The 14,363-nt window shown below is 36.4% G+C and overlaps 1 protein-coding gene across 1 annotated transcript in view; it reads right to left on the reverse strand.

Annotated features, from left to right (window-relative positions):
- Positions 1-14,363, reverse strand: part of LOC107584937 (fibronectin type III domain-containing protein 3B-like) — a 158,460-nt gene that overhangs the window by 31,084 nt on the left and 113,013 nt on the right. Inside the window, 4 exon segments of the mRNA XM_016271717.1 lie at positions 1,080-1,218; positions 2,318-2,377; positions 5,648-5,805; positions 8,793-8,851. Of these exon segments, the coding sequence (XP_016127203.1) occupies positions 1,080-1,218; positions 2,318-2,377; positions 5,648-5,805; positions 8,793-8,851 (416 nt within the window).

The following is a 14,363-nucleotide window of genomic DNA, read 5'->3' on the forward strand; positions in this document are numbered from 1 at the left end:
ATCTCGTGCTACTGCACCAAAATTACCCCACTGTAAAATTTAAAAAACAATTTTGTGAGATAGCTAGTTATAATGGTAATTAAATAATGTTTACATATGTATAAAAGCCTACATTAAAATATGTCATATAAATTGGTTTCAATAGAAATTAGCCAACTGATTGCCACCATTGATGGACAACATTTTTTAATATTAAAAATATCTGTATGACATTATATTCTGCAGTTATTTCCTGTTGTACCGAATATCTATACTTTTCAAATTTTCATATCGAAGTTAGAAATTCAAATATTGTGACAAAATTAATTTTGTAGGGTGCCACAAGTTTGTTAAAATTTCCAAAGGGTGCCGCGACTAAAAAAAGGTTGGGAAACACTGCTATATACTATATACTCACATCCACATTGGTCGTCTTGTTTTCTAATTCAACATTAATAATAAGAAGAAATGTTTCTTGACCACCAAATTAGCATATTAGAATTATTTCTGAAGTATTATGTGACACTGAAGACTGATGTAATGATGATGAAAATTGAGCATTTCCAACACAAGAATGCATTACATTTTAAAATATATTAAAATACAAAGCAGTTATAACAGTTACAGTTGTAATAGTATTTCACAGTACTGTATTTTTCATCAAATAAGTGCAGCCTTGCTGAGCATAAGAAGCACAATTATAAGGTGCTTTCTGCATTTTTTTTGATCATTAACGGTCACTGTATAGAAAAGGGTAGCGTGATCTTTTTCTTCTCCCCCTTTTATGTTCCACAAAAGAAAGAAAGTTATATAGGGTTGAAGAAAAACGTGAGGGTCAGTAAATGAGATGACAATTTTCATTTTTGGGTGAACTCTCTTACTTGATCTCTTTAATACTTAAGTAAGAAGAATGGAGCATCTCCTTCGAATCTACCAGGCTCATTAGACTTGCAAAAAGTTCTCACCTGCAATAAAACTTTACAAACTTTATGCTAAAATGCACTTTGAATGAAGAATTGATATTTGATATCTGATGCACGGGAAACCATCTGGCTATGGCTTTAACTTCCATACTAGTGTGTGATAAACAGTGCTCTCACCTTCCACTGCAGGGTGAGCGTGCTCTTTGTGCGGTGGGACAGTTTAGGGGGCAGCGGGCAGTCTGGGGTACTGCTGTGGGTGGTGAAAGCCCCCACCTCAGAGCACGAACCCTTCACAGAATTGCACACAGCGTTCACTCTTTGAAAGACAAACACACATAAATTTAGTGGCATAGTTCATTCAAAGTCACCTATACTGCATATATAGCAGGAAAAAAACACTTTTGCATGTCCCACAGAAGATCGCTTAAGGGAGAAACTTAACTTAACTCAACATTCAAGGTGCTTTTTATGACTAATCGAACTCATGACCTTGGCACTTCTAGCGGCATTTAAGTTACAGGAAGAAAAGCACAGCTGGGCCTTGTTCAATACTTTAATACACTGCAATCAGAAGTTCAGTGCATTTTCTGATTGAGTGCACATTGCTTTTACAATGCCGGGAAATTGCTTTTAAAAAAAAGATGAGTTAGCAAAAAAAAAAAGCGCAGCACTACATTCATTGCTTATTCCGGTGCTGGAAAAGTTGGGACAAAATCATCTAGACACACATGACATTTCCCAACAGGTCACTGAGATTTATAAAGAGCAAAAAATAATAACTCTTAGGGACAAACAGGGCATTCAGGGTCATATCTAACTGTAGAGACGAAGAGTCCCAACATCCCTTAATCAGAACATATATTCAGTTCCAAGTTCAACTGCTGCCAGGGGTCAAAGCTCGACTGAAAACCAAGCCGACAGTTTCAATGTGTTTTAATGAGGATCCAGGCAAACCGACATCCAGCACTGGATTCTCCACTAACAAGAGCTCCCAATGACAGAATAGACCAACAGCGCCTATTCGCGGTGGCACAGGTTACATCAAATGTGGGCTTGAAAGGTTCTTTGAGGAACAGTACATGCATCATATTTAATCTTGACCTTTCCAGCGCTGTGGTGCACGGCACTTTCGGCTCAATTAATCACAGATAACAGGCAGACCATTAGAGAGATATTTAGGTAGAGCTGAGGTCATTAAAGAAAAATGGAAGTTAAAATGATGACTAATATTCCATTAACGGTAACTATGATTATATAAAAAAGAAGACTGCAGATAATTGGATCACTGTAATGACAACACAGATCACCCGAAATAACATGAATTTCTGTGACAATGGGCTCTAATCACAGTCACAGTTTGAGCTACTCGAACCTCATGGCAGATAGCAAGAAATAAAGTTGAGAGCTACACTTACCTTACATGGTAGTCTGTTGCTGGTCTGAGATCTTTTAAATTGCATTCCAACTCCTCTCCACTGAAAGGACACACATACATGATGGTTACTGACCTTAATGGATGCCAGCAATAGAGTTGTGGTGTTCAAAGCACAAAATTTACTTTCATAAGAGATGTTGTTGAGGTATTGAGCACAACTGCTCAAGGGAAAAACTGTGATTACTTTTGTCTTGATAGATTTTAGGGTTTCCGGCGGCCATTTTTTATTGCAGTGTGACTATATTTTGTTAGAGGTCGCTTTGGTGCAACTCCAAAATTGCCCCATTCTTTTAGATTAGTCATTTTCTTTTTGAGTGTGGGAAACAACAAAAGGAAAACACTCAAAAGCGGGCTGGAACGGCGCTCCCCGACCGTGAGGCCAAATTGAAAGGCGAAGCACAAACCAATTTTAAACGCAGCACGAGTAGTGCGTCCCATTTAAATTGGAAATATTTCTGTTACATAAGCCTCTATGGAAACAGCAAATGATTTTAATATGCAAGTTAAAACCATATTAAAGAGCAGGTCATATGGTATTTTAAAGTGTCCTAATATTGTGTTGGAGTCCCCTACAACAGGTTTAAATGCATCTAAGGTCAGAAAATATTGTAATTTTCTCAGAATATGCATTTAATATTAGAGTCATAGAGTCAAACGGTTCTTTCCAAGCAAGTTCGGAGCAAACCCCTCCCTTCCATAAGCCTACTCTGCTCTGATTGGTCAGCTGGCCAAGCCTGCTGTGATTGGCACAGAGAGGAGTCCTTGAGCAAGTTAGCGAGCGCTACCATTGACAAAGCACCTTTGCATAAAACAATAATATAGTGCTCCAATCTGTTTTTATAATAATGACATAAAATACAAAACACTTATGCCAGCGAATGCCCACAGCTAAAGTTTAGCTGCTAAACTGTGAACACTTAAAACAATAATGGTGGATACATTAGCCGAGTGCTAACGTGACTAACTGATGAAACAATACAGGTTGTAAACCAATATATGTCTAGTGTAATGTTTGAAGAACGACAGACAAAAGACGCTCTGTGTCTTAACTTTTAATCAGAACGCAGAACAGCTCTTTATTATACTCTTAGGAAATAGTGGGTTCACTGCGAATTATCAGAACTACTTCAATATCATGCTTTTTACCTGGAAACCTAAAGCTGCACTAGGTATACATCACATATTAGCACAAAAACAGGTTGTGCTTCGGAGAGCTTGTTAGTCCAAATTAAGAAGATTAGAAGCCAACGAAGATAAAAGCCAAGATTAGAGAAGCAGTCCTTGGTAAAATGACATGCACACAACTAAAGGTTTGAATTGTATTTCTGTGGTATCCTTGAAAACAGCGTCTTCTCAACATGATGTAAACACACTAAATAGCGGAAGTGTTTGTGGGCAGGTCAGACTGTGGTCAGACTGGGTAACACAAACACAAACAGGCAAAAGATTCGAAAATATGACGACTCGTTAAGGCGATTCAGAATCGACTCTCTCTTTTGAGAGACAATTATATTTATTTATCATGCACTTTTTTGATTAACAACTTTGCAGATTGTTTTCATTTAAGGATAGCTACGCTTTAAACTGCAACAGAGATATTTTTCAAAAACCCATATGACCTGCTCTTTAAACATCCACAATGGTGCAGAGAAGAAAAACTGATTTATGTATGAAAACAAATTAGAAACTGTATTAACAAGGGTATTTTAGCACCAATGTTCCATATGTATATAAAATATTATGATAAGACAGTAAAAAAAAATTTTTTTTGAAAGGGACTCTTTGAAAGGGACTAAGACCAAGCTATTTTGTAGTTTGTTTGTATTTTTTGGTCAAAAAGCTGAGTAACAGGATTGAATGAATTGACATTTTAATATTTTTATGAGGTTTGCTGTGCTATTTTTGTAAACTTAACTGTTAACTTAAAATTTGGACATGTTGGGATACAGTTTAAAGCTCTGATTTGTGTGATTTTAATTTAGCAACACATACACGTATGAAAAAATTAGTGGTGTCAAAATTAGCGTGTTAACGCAGGCGATAAATTTTTTCAGTTAAACACGTAAAAAATATTTAACGCAATTTACGCAGGGGCGGGGCTAGGGTTGGCCACCCCACTCACAACTGCTGCTTCTGTCACTTTTTCTCTTGACAAGAGCATTTATTCAGACGCAGAACGACAGACAGGTGCTCCACTTCCCTTCAGTGCCAGGCGAGAGTCAAGCGAGCGCGGGGAAAAAAAATGTCTCTTCAATTGCAGGCACAAAGGCGCCGGCACGCGCTGTAGCCTGTATCCTTTCATATCAAAGCGCGAAATAAACTACGTGCATGCAATGTCATGAAGTTACCAAGAAGGCGATTAAAGCTGCCTTAAAACTGTGCATGCATGTAATATATTTTATATGAGTCACATTTAAGAACATGTCTCTGAAATGGTTTTCAAAACTGTCCTGGAGCAGCCCAGCACTGTCTCACTCATCTAACACACCATAGAGAAATCAGTATTGGTATCATTGATACTGGCCTTCAATCATAAAAAAGATGCCATTAAACAAATATTAAAAAAAACATTAAAAGTACATTAATTTGAAGATTGAATGTGAAATTATTGCAATATAAAAGTATACTTAAAAACTTGAATGTTAGGCAGGATTAATCACGATTAATCGCGATTAATTTCAGAAAAATGTGCGATTAATTCGTTACTTTTTTTTATCGATTGACAGCACTAAAAAAATTATATAATTATGAACTCAAAATATCACTTTACCATAATATTTTTGTGGAAACCATGAGACTGTTTTTTTAGGGTTATTTGATAAATAGAAAATACAAAAGAACAGCATATTTACTTAATAAAAGTATTAATTTATTTTAAATAAAAAACTTTTGAGCAGTAATATAATATAACATAATATAATATAATATATATAAAGTAAGATTTCACCAGCACCACTGCTCTCATATTTAAGTCGGAAGCTTTGAGCTTTGAGTCATGCTTTGAGACTCATGCTTCAAAGCTGTGATGACAGGGTGTTAGGGGTCTGATTATATTTCCTGTCTGCTCTCTGGATATTGAATCATACATGTCCTGATGGGAGAACAGGCTGCATCCAATGATTTTGGATTATTTCTGCTCGATGGATGATATATGCATGTCTAACTTGCTCCTTTGTGGTGAACACTGCTAATTTATGAGAACATAAAGACTTCTCAAGGATCCTGAGCAATTTATGAGAACATAAAGACTTCTCAAGGATCCTGAGCGGACTACACAGCTCCTCTGTGATTATACTCCGGTCTATCTTACCTATAGATGACGTGGTACTGGCCGTTACGACCCTTGTCTGAGAGAGTGACCTCGTAGCTGCAGGTTAAGGGGTGTCCGTTACTTTGCCTGTCTCTGTTCTGAAGGCCTGCTGGTGGAGTCCAAGTCAGTCGCGCTGTCCGAGCCTGGATATTAAAAACCTGTTGATAAACACAGAACAAACAGCCTTAAGAATCTGAAACAATATTACTAATCGTACATTTTTTTGTATAATATTTTTAAGTACAAATATTCCATTTTGTATCTCAATTAATATGATCACAATGCAGAACACACCACTATACAAAACTACTCAAAGTCAACCACCACCACACAAATGTGCAGGACAAACAAATTTTACTTTTATAAACCAAGATTATGACAAAAGTGAATGACATTTTAAAAACAGTCCAGAAACTCCTTTCTCAAAAGGAGCTTTCAGATGTTACTGCAAAGAGCTCCAGTAAACCAGCCAAATTCAATTTAAGACAGAAATCGGAAGGAGCAAGTCATTTTGAAGAGAGTTTGTGGGATTGTCATTTCATTATGAGGTTAGCATACAGCTAAAACCATTCATTTGCTAAACCTACCAGGATTATAGAGCTCCAGATAAAAAGAAGTAGCCTACAAATAAATATAGATCAATAAACGAGAAAAAGCTATGGCCACCATGTCAGGTAAGAAATGACTCAAAAGTATTTATATTTTTACAAATTTCTAGGGTAATTTATGTTGTACGAGCATAAAACAAAACATAAACTTTCCTTAACTTTTAACCACAGACATTTTACCACAGGCTAATGCTAACTCACATCTGAGTTTAAGGTCTACGGTCTGCACAGCTTTATACCTCTGCAAGGCCAACTATTTATGTGTCAAACACAGAACTGAAGGTATAAATGGAAAGAGACAGAGCGGCTATAACTCCTCTGTTAACAGGTAATTCAACGTAACACAGAGTATGAGGGTATAACGCTGACATGAATGAGCTGCAGACGTCTCACGCTAGCTTCGGTCAGGCAGAAGCAATCTAACGCCAGAACCAAACAGCTCTCAGACACAATCTATCCTGCAGGTGAAAGCATGTCTGTGGATAAGCTATGGTTGTTGCCTCTCGGATGTGCACAGCTAGCATTGCCACTGGCAATTCTGAAGTTACAGCAATATGTTCTCAATAAACCGGCTGCCATCAGACCCAGCTTTCTCAGAGTCACTTTACCACTTTAAACGAATTGGAAAGCGAATTGAGACCTATACCATTTTTTTTTGTGTTAATGTAAACTCTTTTCTTGTGACTCATTCATAAAGTTCATGGTGAGGACACTCAGCAGGAAGTTATGCCTACACACAAATGAAATTGAGGGTATGAGCTTAGAAGCCCTTAGGGTAACATGTTTGGTGACAGTGCCACCTGCTGTCCTGTACAAAAGTTATAAATTGTGTCATAAATATCATCTTGCTTTATTTCTTTGGCTCATGACTCAATCCTGAACTGTGGTATAGAAGTGCTAGAGAACTTGTGATGTTGGGAACAACACCTGCACCTGAACATCAGATATACAAAGGAACTGGCCCGAGTCTCTGTAGCACTCAAGAGAATTTCTGTTTTGTGATTTGCTGAGAGAGCTACACCAGCTGAATTCAAGTTCATGAAGAAACTGAACCAGAAAGGCAGCTCCATTACAGGCTTTTGCAGAGACGAGGATGAGGGCAAATTGAAGCCCATTCCTTCCAGTCCCACACAGCCCTCCAGAATGCCTCATCTTGAGACACATTTCAGCCTCCCTGCATCCATCATGGTATATTCCTTCTGTGCTCTTGCATTTTACATCACATTTTCTTCCATTAACGGAACTGCTGGTATTTTTATTGTATTTATTTATTTGCATGTATATAGTACACTAACATTCAAAATTTTGGGGTCAGTGTGCTTTTTAAATGTATGAAAGTTGTCTCTTATACTCACAAAAGCTGCATTTATTTGATCAAAAAATACAATAAAACAGTCCTATTGTTTCAATTTAAAATAACTCTTAATATATTTTCAAATGTCATTTATTCCTGTGATGGCAAAGTAGAAGTTTCAGCAGCCATTACTCCAGTCACATGATCCTTCAGAAATCATTCTAATATGCTGATTTGCTGCTGAACAAACTACTCTTACTATTATCAATGTTGAAAACCGTTTTGCTGCTTAATATTTATGTGGAAACTGGGATGCATTTTTCAAGATTCTTCAATAAACAGAAAGTAAAAAACTAAATATTTACTTCAATTCTTGTCACAATGCAAAAGTTTTTACTGCAAATGTTGTTCAATTTAAAGTTTACCTGCTGAATAAATGTAGTAATTTCTTAAAGAAAAATTTTCACAAAACAATGCATTGTAGAAAGTACTCCAACTACTCAATGTCAAATGTCTAGTTTTGCTAAAATGTATAACATAGACAATGCATGTAGTTTTCAGACACAGACAGACAGAAAGGGATACAGATGCATGAATTCAATTTTTGTCATTATTAAACATCATAAAAATATAATCTCTGTCTGTCTAGACTATTTGTTTGCAGTGTTAACACACTGATTTTCTTCTAAACCGCCTTAATGTCACTAATATTATAATAATGTGGGATTAATACAAATGAGACAGCTGTTCAAATATCACACACAAACAAATGCATGCAAGCTAAAACACAAAACAGAAAAGATGATTGATAAATATGGGCTAGTTTCACTTATGGATTATCACTTAAATTGACAGGGTGTCCTCAGATACTCCGGAACTAAACAACAGATAGGAAAAGAAGGGAGCAAAACATATCGGTCAGAAAACATTGTTTTGATGGAAATGTTCACCCAGTCAACCACTGCTTCACAGTGGACCAATAAAATAAAGCAAAATGCTGCCACTATGTGGCTGCAAAGGGAACAGTTAGGAATTGTAAACAAATCTGAAAAGATCACTGTGACTTTTACCAAATGTCCTCTTTATGACATATTAAAATAATTAATCATGTTGTGTTGTTTTTATGTGCGCTTACATCTGCAGCCTGTACTTTCCTTTGGCCAATAAAGGACATCATGTTTATCTGATAACATTAACCATTATTTTTCACTTGTGAGGTTTTTAACTCATATTCCAGACCCACCTGTGGTTTTTCCATTCCCGAGAGAACATCCTGAACTCACTTTGCTTCTGAATCATGATCTGTAGGCAAGAGAAAGCGGAGAAGAGAAAGAAGAACAGAAAAACAAAAGGGTGTTATTCCATTATGAATCAGCAGGGGTCAGTTTTAAATTAGAAACTGAACAAGAGATTAAAGCATGAAGTCTTAAAGGAACAGTTCACCCAAAAATAAAGAATAGTATGTCATCATGTTGTTCTAAACCCAAATGACAACTTTTTTTCTCATTTTAAGGTGAACTATTCTTGTAACCACTAGTACATTTCCCAGGCCATGGACTTGTCTGAAGACGAAACAGACACATTTGATGAGAAAACAGCAATGTGTTTAAAATAATAATTTGGATTTGATGAGAAAAGTATGCACAAGGCATTGGAAAACTTTCCAAAAGCGCAGAGGAGCCTGCAGACCCCACTGAAAGAGCGCTGGCACAGACGACACATGAGTAGTTGGGAGCTTGTGCTTCTACATCTCAATACTGAATCATGTCTATAAATCGTATGCAACTCCCATGCCAAATTGAAATCCGCACATAGGAAAAAAGGCTCAATTACCTCATGTTCCCAAGGCCGGATTAGATCACTTAAGCTACCAGATCATCAGCGACAGATAGTCTGACAGATAGTCTGGTTATAAACACACACACACACACACACAAGCACAACTGCACACTAACCCCCGATTTATAATTTCCACAGTGGACCCAAACACACAGGATCCACATGAGCCTCCATAAGAGTGGACTCTTAAACTAAACGCTTACTTGATTTCACTCTCTGGATGTTAGTGTTATAAATCAGTGCATATGGAGGAGTTCATGTGTGTGGCCTCCCCTTGGTATCTATAAAATTCTCTTCTTTTGATAAAAGGTTTACTGAAGTGAGAGTGGATTATATAGCACTTAGAGCTGATGTAATTCACCTGCTCCTGAGAAACTACTGACTTTTGCCTCCCCTTTCTGAGTTTCCTTTTCCAGAGTGTCAGTATGAGTAGTTAAATCATAAAGAAAAGTATGTGTATAAATGGGCAGTTGACACCGACAGTGCCCTGCAGAATCAGTGTCACTATTTCATCTAAAACTATTTTAAAGAGCCTTTTTTACGAATTATTTTATAATTTAGGGTCCCCACACTTTTGAATTAGGGGTTTTCCATGAGCTTTGCAGATGTTTGTGATTACTGGATAAGGATTTTTTTTTTAAATGCATACATTTTTACAGACACTGCTGAGTTGACTTTTTGCAGAAGCTACCAATTTTTTTTATCTATACATAATTAACACATATTGAATAAATTTCTTCGAGACAATATACCTTTGTCTAAGACTATATTTAAAGGTCCTTATACAGGTGTACAAATAAAACAAATAAACTAAAAATATCATGTCAGTTTTATATTTTATATATTGTATTTTGTTTTTAAATAATTTTATTTAAGATCGAGAAGGACAGATTGATGTTTTTATGCTGGTTTGTGAATTTTTGCTCTAAATAAAAATAACCCAAGAGCCAAATGTCGTCTGTCAATATTTTTATAACAGCTCCCTCAAAAAGAAAAAAACTGAGAAATAAAAAAAGTGTGTGTGTGTATACATTATATATTAATGTCTTTACAGAAATGTTACCTTTTTACATTTCAAGAGTATTTCTATAGTCTTCATATTAATAGTAAGACTACATGAAATAATGGTGATAATTTGCCCAGTTACAGCAATGATAATATAATACACAGTCATAAACAAACTGTGAAAAAAAAAACTGAAAAACTGATGCTGAAAAAAACTGGTTCACAGACACATTATTGGTCATCCACCCAAATACACTACATGAGTATGATTGATGTGTGTATTTATTTCTAGAGTAGAGAGCACACTGGGAGTTCACAGCGCCTCTGGGCCTTCATGAGTCACAGCAACAGTGATGTCATACACAATCACCTTAACATGACCCAGGGAGGTAGGCACAGAGAATGCTGGCTTCCCCAAGAGATGGAAACCTTACTAATTCTGTGTGTATATGTGTGTGTGCATGTGTTTGGGTGACAAATTGAGTTATTACTGAGAAGTGATGAGTAATTGTGCAGATGTGGAAGAATATGAGGTTGCCTTCCTCTTGCCATTAACAGAGCACTCATTTAAATCCACCCTAACACGAAAAATGGAGTCATCTTTGTAGAGTCTATAAACACACACACACACACACACACACACACACACAAGCACAACTGCACACTAACCCCCGATTTATAATTTCCACAGTGGACCTAAACACACAGGATCCACATGAGCCTCCATAAGAGTGGACTCTTAAACTAAACGCTTACTTGATTTCACTCTCTGGATGTTAGTGTTATAAATCAGTGCATATGGAGGAGTTCATGTGTGTGGCCTCCCCTTGGTATCTATAAAATTCTCTTCTTTTGATAAAAGGTTTACTGAAGTGAGAGTGGATTATATAGCACTTAGAGCTGATGTAATTCACCTGCTCCTGAGAAACTACTGACTTTTGCCTCCCCTTTCTGAGTTTCCTTTTCCAGAGTGTCAGTATGAGTAGTTAAATCATAAAGAAAAGTATGTGTATAAATGGGCAGTTGACACCGACAGTGCCCTGCAGAATCAGTGTCACTATTTCATCTAAAACTATTTTAAAGAGCCTTTTTTACGAATTATTTTATAATTTAGGGTCCCCACACTTTTGAATTAGGGGTTTTCCATGAGCTTTGCAGATGTTTGTGATTACTGGATAAGGATTTTTTTTTTAAATGCATACATTTTTACAGACACTGCTGAGTTGACTTTTTGCAGAAGCTACCAATTTTTTTTTATCTATACATAATTAACACATATTGAATAAATTTCTTCGAGACAATATACCTTTGTCTAAGACTATATTTAAAGGTCCTTATACAGGTGTACAAATAAAACAAATAAACTAAAAATATCATGTCAGTTTTATATTTTATATATTGTATTTTGTTTTTAAATAATTTTATTTAAGATCGAGAAGGACAGATTGATGTTTTTATGCTGGTTTGTGAATTTTTGCTCTAAATAAAAATAACCCAAGAGCCAAATGTCGTCTGTCAATATTTTTATAACAGCTCCCTCAAAAAGAAAAAAACTGAGAAATAAAAAAAGTGTGTGTGTGTATACATTATATATTAATGTCTTTACAGAAATGTTACCTTTTTACATTTCAAGAGTATTTCTATAGTCTTCATATTAATAGTAAGACTACATGAAATAATGGTGATAATTTGCCCAGTTACAGCAATGATAATATAATACACAGTCATAAACAAACTGTGAAAAAAAAAACTGAAAAACTGATGCTGAAAAAAACTGGTTCACAGACACATTATTGGTCATCCACCCAAATACACTACATGAGTATGATTGATGTGTGTATTTATTTCTAGAGTAGAGAGCACACTGGGAGTTCACAGCGCCTCTGGGCCTTCATGAGTCACAGCAACAGTGATGTCATACACAATCACCTTAACATGACCCAGGGAGGTAGGCACAGAGAACGCTGGCTTCCCCAAGAGATGGAAACCTTACTAATTCTGTGTGTATATGTGTGTGTGCATGTGTTTGGGTGACAAATTGAGTTATTACTGAGAAGTGATGAGTAATTGTGCAGATGTGGAAGAATATGAGGTTGCCTTCCTCTTGCCATTAACAGAGCACTCATTTAAATCCACCCTAACACGAAAAATGGAGTCATCTTTGTAGAGTCACAGTCTATATGCGAGAATGGTGTTTTGTTGCTTTTAGTCCATGTGTTAGGGCTGGGCGATATGGGCAAAAACTCATATCGCTGTATTTTTTGGCCGATTTGCGATATACGGTTTTCGTTTTTGTATTAAAAAAATCTGTATTTAATATATATATATATATGTATTTATATATATATATATATATATATATATATACAGGTGCATCTCAATAAATTAGAATGTCGTGGAAAAGTTCATTATATATATATATATATATATATATTTCACTTAACACCCAATGTTGTCCAACAAAACATTACATATTAAAGGCTATGAAAACAAATAAAGTGAATATAACCATGTAAGCCTTTATATTATGCGCAAAAAAGGGTTAAATCACATTTCATTCTAACATTGTAACATTGCAATCTAAAAACAAAAATAAGGCTTTTAAAGCAGAAGTTAAATTCACTAAACTAAAACTGAAAATAAATGAGAACAAAAGCACAGAGTTGTGTTAGGCTATTTTGATTACCCCATTACAGTCACTTTACAGTCAGTGCTATCATAAAAATAGACTTACTTGTAGGTTTAAAATTCTACATGTCACATTTATTGTCCAACTACAAATATTTCAGCGAAATGTACTCGTTGCACTCGTTCACTGAAGTCTGTGTGAAGTTTAGCGGAGAATCGCAAAGCAGAAGGCTCATGCACTTCTGACAGAAAAATGGAAATATTTCCATGGCTTTCTAACATTTACAGATGGAGAATATACCTGTGAAATGTAAGTTATGCATTCAGTTAGACAGCACATCTCAAACACATTAAACAGCGCGAGTAGCCTAGTGTCTCTGTCAGCGGCATGTACACGCAGCCTTTCTGTCCAAGCATCTAACGGGCCGAGCCGCTTAAACTAATATGCGAAATAAAACCATAAACTATGTCTTACCCGTTTTTAAAGGCCTTAATATGAAGCCTGTCACATGTTTAGAACAAATTGGATTATGCACCATGTGTTAGCTTTGAGATCATCCATATATTAGTACAGCAAACATATCCTTTAGTACACTGTTTTTGGTTCAAACAAATGTCTCCTGAATGGGAATGTCCCCAATACAACCTGCAACTAACTAGCATGTAGCAAATCATGGTTCATGGCTGTAACATAACTAAATTCAGTTTATTAAAAAAAAAGATGAGGATGTCGACAAGTCCTACTAAAACTTCCTATTTTAAAAGGAAATACGTCAACACAGGAAAGAACATGGGCTCATTATGCAGTTTTCATAGGGTCTGTAAGTCATCTCCGCAGGGGACTAACTATCTGTTCATCACCTCCACACTCAAACTAGTCATTAGGTTCCCTTCCTGTGTGTCCATCCTCCCCTCTCCTTCCGCTCTTGGCCTCAGAGGGAACATCTTTCAGTTGTGCTCCTGCCAAGCTCAGCACTCGACTTTCCAAAGCTTTACGTCTGTTTCTCATGCATACAGTCTCCATAGAGAGCCGTAGAGTCGAGGCGAGCTGCTCACTCTCTGTCTCGCCCTCCTGCCACGTTCTGAATAACAGCTGCTTCACAATCTATAAATGAAAATAAACAGAGGAAGAGAAGAATATAGAAGAGGAAAAAAGAAACAAACATTTCTCATTTTAAAAGAAGAGCTGTCCAATTCTATTCTGCATGACGCTGAATAATTTCATTTGCTTCTTTCTAGTGTCTCTCTGGATATCTGGGGTGGACAGGAGTTTCTGCCTTTAATTATAGGTTAAGGTCAAAGATGGGAAAGCGGAAGTGGGGGGGGGGGGGGGGGGTGGGTG

This window comes from Sinocyclocheilus grahami, unplaced genomic scaffold (assembly GCF_001515645.1).
Source record: "Sinocyclocheilus grahami isolate Dianchi unplaced genomic scaffold, SAMN03320097.WGS_v1.1 scaffold5.1, whole genome shotgun sequence".
NCBI lineage: Eukaryota > Metazoa > Chordata > Actinopteri > Cypriniformes > Cyprinidae > Sinocyclocheilus > Sinocyclocheilus grahami.